Source organism: Solanum lycopersicum, chromosome 4 (assembly GCF_036512215.1).
Source record: "Solanum lycopersicum chromosome 4, SLM_r2.1".
NCBI classification, from domain to species: domain Eukaryota; kingdom Viridiplantae; phylum Streptophyta; class Magnoliopsida; order Solanales; family Solanaceae; genus Solanum; species Solanum lycopersicum.
In genome coordinates, this window is record NC_090803.1 from 24932124 (window position 1) to 24940075 (window position 7952).

Below are 7952 nucleotides of genomic sequence, written 5' to 3' on the forward strand. Positions count from 1 at the left end.
TGACTTCACTTTCCAGAAATGGCATGTTGCTATAGGAAAAGTTATCGTTGATCATGCATAGTCCTTAGGAGTTTAAATGCATACACTCATACTTAATACAAGTGTGTACTAACCCATATACTATTACTATTTTTATAGGCACAAGTCCGAGAGAAGATTGAAGATTTGTTGAAGAAGTTTCGATTAGCAATCTCCAGACTTTGGTAGGTCCTTTTGAGTTCGAGGATGCCTACATTTATTATTCTAGCAATAGTACATTAGACATAGCTTGTGGATGTTGTCCCTAGCATTTTATTTTAAACATTTGTTCAAGCGTTTATGTTAAGGCCGGTTTGACAAACTATTATTAATATTATGATTCCTTATTTCAATTGTTCAATCTATAGATAGATGGTTGTTTAGTTTGAGCTTATTAGTATATCACTCTTATTCAGTAATTATATGAAGTCTAAGTACACTTCAACAAGTAATAAAAAGTTTTAGATTTTCCGCAAATTTAACTGTATGATTGTGATGAAAGCTAAGAAGAGGCTTGTCTGCGATCTCTGAGAGGTTAACGACACCGGTCTCATCTGGGTTATAGATTCCGAGTGTGAAAAACTTGGTAGTAGAGCATGAGGTTAAATTACCTAGGAACTAAGGTTCAAAACAACCACGTTGCGTAGTTTCTAGCTTATGGTTGTGAAGTGCACCACAATCATGACTTAGAGACTTAGTGATAATACGAATCTTCCCTTCTTCTAATCTTTATTGTGCCATGTAGAGCTTTGATATTTTGTGTCATTCTAGTATCTAATTTCCTTCTTGTGTGTACATGCAGAAAAATGAACATAAGAAGAAAAGCAAGCAGGAGAGTTGGAGAAGCAGCTTCTGAGGGAAACTAAGCTCCTCCTCAAGCCCTAGCTGCTGGAGTGCAAGTGCCTATCAACCCTGTTGCATTGATGGATGGAGAAGTGAGAGCCGTACTGGCTCATATGAACCAAGCCATCATTGCTCAGGCACAGGCTATCACAGCCCAGGCCACTAGAGAGGGTGCTCCCAGAGAGAACCCACATGCTATCACCATGGCTAGTAAACTGAGAGATATCACCAGGATGAATCCTCCAGCCTACTTTGGGTCCAGAACCAATGAGGATACCCAGTAGTTTGTGGACGAGGTCCACAAGATTCTCTGTGCTATGGGTGTTAATGAAGAGGAGAAGGCCGAGTTGGCTGCATGCCAGCTCAAGGATGTGGCTCAGTTATGGTACAAGATATGGGTAGATGGTCGAGCACTAGGACTGCATTCCTGTAGAAATTCGTTCCCATAGAGCAGAGAGAGGGTAAGGTTGAGGAGTTCACCAACCTACGTTAGGGAGGTATGTCAGTCAAGGAATACTCCTTGAAGTTTGTTAAACTTTCTAAATATGCTCCTTCCCTGGTGACCAGTAGTAGGGATGAGATGAGCAGGTTTGTGAATAGTGTAACGGAGGATATGGAGGAGGAATGTCGGGCAGCCATGTTGCATGATAACATGGACCTTGCTATTTTAATGGTACATGCACATCAGGTGGAGGAGAGTCGTCAGAGGAAGAGAGGCCGAGAAGCAAAGAAGCCTAGTTCCTCGGATCAAGCTGGTTCTAGCCCTGGTAGGAGTTCATTTGAATTCCAGGACAGATCCAAGTTCAAGAAGGGCAATGATAGAAATGCCCAGCGTGACGCGTGGTAAGTGTGGTCGTTCGTATGGAGGTGAGTGCATGGTAGGTTCTAATGCTTGCTATGGGTGCGACAAGAGTGGGAATATGATCACGAACTACTCACATGTGAAGAATCAGTCCAAGTCAGATACTCAGCCTCAACCTAATCCTACTGCTGCAGTCGAGCCTCCCAAGAGGAACAGGTTTTATGCTTTGAAAGGTAGAGAGGAGCAGGAGAAGTCAGCCGATGTGGTCACTAGTAACTTGTATGTCTTTTCTATTCCTGTGTATGCATCGATAGATCTAGGATCCACCTTATGTTTTGTTACTCCTTTAGTAGCTAGTAAATTTGACTTGCTTCCTAAGATCTTGCATGAACCTTTCATTTTTAGTACTCCAATAAGACATCATTAGAGCTGCAAGAGTATATAGAGATGACCCAATAACTGTTCTTGATAGAGTCACCTATGCTGACTTAATAGAATTAACCATGCTTGACATTGATAATTTTGTGTATGGATTGTCTCCATAAATGCTACGCTACCATAGACTGTCAAAATAGGGTAGTAAGGTTTTAGTTTCCTAATGAGTTCGAGATGGAATAAGAAGGGCATAATTCAAATCCAATAGGCCAAATAGTTTCTCATTAAATAAAATAATATGTTCTCTAAGGGGTATTTATACCACTTAGTCAAAGTCTATGACTTATAATATGAAGCTCCTTCCATAGACTCTGTGTTCATAACTGTGTGTTTTATACTTGCGCTATATGAGTTAATATGAGTTCATGCTTGCATTCATGTTGCATTTTTTGTATAGCGTTGACATGATTTTTGTGTTTCATGAGTTGTGATGTGCATTGAGTTTAAGTAAGATCGGGAAGGAAGTTCCTCAATCCCAGATATGAAGCTTTAGATAAGCTTTGAGTGATGTACATCATCCAGAGTAAGTTGTGAATCAGATATTCACAAAGAGTAAAGTTTTAAGTATGTGATGTGTTTTTTGAAAATACCCTCTTTGTTTCAAAATGATGTGTAGTGTCACTCGTGGACGAATGTTCCTAAGGGGGGGGGAGCGGGATAATGTAACATTCCAGAAAATGTACTTGTCTAGTGAAGAGCCTATAAGGTTTTAAGAATATGTATTAGGATACATAGACATCCCAATGCTCAATATTGAGTAATATTAGGCATGTTAGAGAATATTGGCTTAAGGGTGTTAGCCAATTTTCTATGTATTAACAAGTAACTTAAAATACAATTTGGTTCAAATGCCCCAATCCAAGCTTGTTAGAATTGTACCTCCAATGAAGACCTAAGCTAATAGCATTGTGATATGCTCAAATTTACTTCTCAAAAATAAGTAAAAGTGGTCGCATCAAGTAAAGAACCCAACTAGTGAGGTTGGGATCGTTCCCATGAGGAAAATGGTTCAGACTTAACTTTATTCTATTATTACTTCTATTTAGTCAATTATTTCCCGAAAACAAATAACTAAAGGGGTTTTTGATTAATAATATCAATTTGCTAAATAAAAGTAAACAAGTCACAGGTTCAAGTATTGGAGTTTAATCAAGTAACGAGAGTAACTAGGCGTAAGTGTTCCCCACAGGCTCCTAACTCAGTAATTCTACCTATAACAATCCTTTCCTAGTATCTTGCATGCAAAGTGATATGTTAAGTATCTCTAAATCCTTGGTCCGACATCTAGAGAATTTCACTCAGCACCTTGGTCCTGCTATGTGTTGTACTTTACTAAAACTTATTTTTACCTCATATATAGCGTCATATTCGATATTTGACTAAGTTGTAACTTCTTACCAACCGACACTAGACTATTAGATAGTATACACTAAATCTATGTTGATAATTCTTTTCCTATTATCTACTTCCTTGGTTCGGCAAGTAGCAACAAGGCGAGTTCTAACGTTGACCATCCATTAAAAAGAATTCCAAGCGAAAGAATTAGCAAGACATGCAAGACACTATTCTAGAAATATTATTTTAGTAAGATTTTACCTTGTTATTTACCCATGGTTCCCATAACCCTAGTTGTGGAGTTTAGTTACCCATGCTAATAATCACACAATTCATATTTATAATATAAGAAAATATGCACTTACTTTTATGAGAATGAAGAAAATCCAGAAATTCACTTGAATAATTCACAAAAGCACCAACAATTGATTCCGGAATAGTATGATCAAATACCAAAAACAAGAGTTCAATACTTAAACAAGAGAACTAAAAAATATCCAAAAGTCTAACCCCAAAAACGAGGTTTTTCGATCTATTTAAAATAAAATAAAAACTAATAAAAGAAGGACTCTATTTAAGGCAAATCTGTCCAAAACGCGTCTGAATCAATGATCCCTGCGACGGACCATCATTGACACAACAAACCGTCGTGGGCTCTGTCATTCCATACTTGGCATAATTTTCTGCTGCTTTCTTCATCAACTTTCTGTTACCCTCGACGGATAGATTTGACAGACCATTGCAAGCACGATGGTCCGTCGAGGGGTTCCGTTCCACAACCCTTTGAAACTTCTTGAAATTGGATACAGGAATTACTCTCTCACAACCGCGACGAATATGCAGGACGGATCGATATGGCTATGACGGTCCGTCAGGACCTTCCTTAGTCCCACACTTGGTCACACTTCCCCAACTTGGTTCAGCAACCATTTTTTCTCACTATGGTGCCACCTACAGACTGTAATAGTCACGACGGACCATCGTGGGTTCCGTAGGTGGTCACTTTTGCAAATCCTCCGCGTTCTCCTTTAGACAGATTTCCTGCAAATAAAGAGAAACCTACATTAAAAATCAACAGAAAAATGCTTTAGACACACACTAAACTTAAGTAAAAGACATTGAAATTACCGTGAAACCACGGTACATCAACACCCTCAACTTAAATTCATTTTTTTCCTCAAGCGACGCACTATGACTCACTGCAAAATCTTTGTACAAGAGTATCCCTCTTTTAACTTTCGCAATCATTTAGCTATCAATCGTGATTATTCTCATTATGTTCATGCATAATATCACTATTAGTCTTGAATTATATGGATCAGACCATGACACAGTCTCTCCACAACTTGACACCAAACCTTTTCGATCTCTCACCTAGGTGCTAATTTTTTCGGTATCGCAACTAGTGTCCACACTTCAAAATAACATCCTCATTTTTCATATAATGATTTTAGTTTGAGTATAAGGATTACTTTTCAACACTCGCTCTCAGAACAACTTCACAACACATTTATGCATATTGTCACATGCTTGCCCTTATTTTCACTACTTTAAGTTCGCCATAACAACTCTTAGGATCACGATAGGACTTTCTTAGCTTGTAACATAGGCTCTGGATCAGGTAGGGTATATTTAGGTTTATTTTAGTGACTTCTTTCCCTTCTTGACATATCTGTTAAATGACCTAGCTTTTCATCATTTTATTCTGCCCTTTTTATTATATTCTTTCACCTTGCTATTTTCCCTTCTTTCTTCTTTTGTGTAAGTGCCTCTTTTATTTTCTTGCTTGTATTTATTTATTTTTTATTTCACTTTTCTTTCAACTGGTTCTTGAGTCACTCTTCTTTTGTTCTTTCTTTTTGTTTGTTCTTTCAACCCCACTTTCCGAGCATTCCTCATAATAGCGACCCTCAACTCATGGCTTTGCCATGGGTCAAAGTACACAATACCCAAAGTTGGGTCAGGGCCACAACAATGTTGTTTTCTGCATTAGCCACCCTCAACTTATGCTTGTGGCATAAGATGAGGTGCACATGTCCAAGGAGGGACCAGGGCCAAAACATTATTCCCAGAAAAGATCAGTTGGGGTGAAAAACAAAGGTCTATTTTAAGCTCAAATCATTTGAATAAAAAAAGGAATTAATTTCATTAGGTCTTCTGTTATTTAGGCTAAAGATTGGCTATATTGAACAAGGGTCTATGATCCTTTCCTAATTGTCTATTACAACTTACTTTTAGCAGAATTAGTCTGGCAAGTTCTAGCTCAGTACAAATAGTGGACTATTCAAATTTACCTCACACTCACTTGACATCTCATTACTCTATGAGATTATCAGATACCTAGTTCGAGTCTTAGACTTAGGGTCATGCAGTGGTGTATCTCTATGTCATGCTTAGAGCCACACATTTATCAATTACTATGCCTAGTCATATATCATTTTCATTACATCAGGATATCATTTCTGTTTTAGCCATCATTCTCCAGAGTGATACTATGTACACAAGATATAGACATGACAGTTCAATAATAAACATAATCATTCTCTTGGGGAAAAAGAACACATTCAAGAAAACCCCAAAAGAGGATCGTGATTTGGGTTACTCAGACTTCACCCTGGCACTCACTCTCCATTTACCCCACCCCAACAAAAATATATGCATTTTTCCCCAATGTATAAAAGATAAAAAAATAATGGAGTGGTAGGTGAAGCAAACCTGAGGCGCAAAGCGCCGTCAATCAACAAGATGGTGGGTCCAGTATCCTAGAACCCACTCCCTCTGTATTATGGACACCCTCAGTAGTTTTCTCAGCATCAACCGCACCCTCAATAGTACCTCTCTCAATAATCACATCACAATCAGTAGTGCTCTTCTCTGCCTCAACAACTTTGGAACTAGACGCCCCAACAGCCAACTTAATAAACCACAACTGACGGGCCTCCTCATCAGCAATCGAGGCTCTCCTCGCAGCCTCCAACTCTCGGCGCTCCCTCTTTTGTGCCCTAGCTTATTCCTCATGTAGACCTCTACGCCTCCTGAAATGCTCTCGTGGTGGAGGTGGTGGCACTGCAGCAGTGGAGAATAAGGCCACCAAAACTGTATCCTCGACGGGCTCTGCAGAAGGGGCCTCACACTCGGGCACCCTAGCTTCTAGAATCGTGTCCAAGTCCGCTCGCAGACCCTCTACAGCAGCTTGAAGGGTCGACACGTCCACCGGAAGGGCTGTCCAGTCTAGCACACGCAACTCAAAAGCATCTAGGCACTGATGAACCTCCATAATCTTCCTCACCGTGTGTTTGGCCATCTTCGGCTCCATGCGCTCCTCTGCCTCAGCAATAGACCTCTGCCTCAGCAATAGACCTCTGCATCCAAGTCTGTATATGATGCAGAAAAGAGGCCATTTGGGCCTCAAGTTTCTAGACCCGAGCAAGTGGGACCTGAGTGGCGGAGGGATTCGAATGAAAGGACCTCGGAGCGGTGCTACCACCCGGGATAGACTTGATCGTGGTGTGTCAATAGGCTCAGATGTAGCCTAGGTAGACGCTTGGGCTTGCTCTACTGTATCCGCTGGATTCTTACCAAGCGGAGGTACCTCCGGGTGGGGCCCTCTGCGTGGGACCAACTCATTGTCCTCAGCCCTGATAAGGCCTATATCAACAGTGGCCGGCGGGGTTTTGATCTGATCTATGTTCCAAATTGGCACACATGCGGACCTGCACAACACAAACACCATGCACGGAAATACGTAAGTAGTAGTGACCTTGAAAGCCCTCTCATGTATCACAGCCTATAGAAGCCAAGTGAAGTCCACCTCGAACCCTTCTACCATCGCTTCAATTAGAACTGCGCAATCCCATGTGACTATATTATTTGTAGCAGTGGGGGAAAGGCAGCGGCGGACTATCAACCACATAAACTTGGTCGTAAACGTCTGGTTAGCCTTCTTGATGGCTCCCTTTGGCTAAAGTACCCTGTCAGCAACCTCTCCATCAACGGACAAATACTGGGCCAACTACCTCTTGGTAGTCTCTCCAACTCTGTCTAACGCAAGAACTGTCCATGTTTAACTAGTTTTCACCAGTAGTCAAACTCGGTTGTGAGAGGAGTCGTGGTGGCATCAACATCCTCGTCGTATAGATACCGGTGAATGGATAGCAATAAGATGTCTACCCGCTTGCCGCGGACTTGGATGTGATGTAGTGCAGACTCTTTGGCGCATCCCTCCTATCAATCTAGGATTAGAGATTCGCCACATACGAGGCTAGAAATCTCTCACGAACTCCTCACTGTATCGACCCAAAGCACGAGCAATCCAATCTATCCGTGCCATGGTTCATGACACCCTTATCATTCAGTAGCTTGGCGTCAGAGTATAACAGAAACTGCCCCTCAACACAACACCTGTAGGCTGGTCCGCAACCGAGGTGGGGACTCCAGTCAATGGTACTGGAGTGGAATCAGCACTATCGGCCTCATCAGACGAGACGGACTGAGATGCAATGGTTGGAGTAGAAGCCTC

The 7952-nt window shown here is 41.1% G+C and overlaps 1 protein-coding gene across 1 annotated transcript; it reads left to right on the forward strand.

The window, feature by feature from the left end:
• The first annotated feature begins 941 nt into the window (after positions 1-941).
• On the forward strand, positions 942-1708 carry LOC138348028 (uncharacterized). Its single transcript, XM_069296633.1, has 2 exons — positions 942-1141; positions 1429-1708. Exons 1-2 carry the CDS (start codon positions 942-944, stop codon positions 1706-1708), a joined length of 480 nt encoding a protein of 159 aa, XP_069152734.1.
• Positions 1709-7952: the final 6244 nt, after the last annotated feature.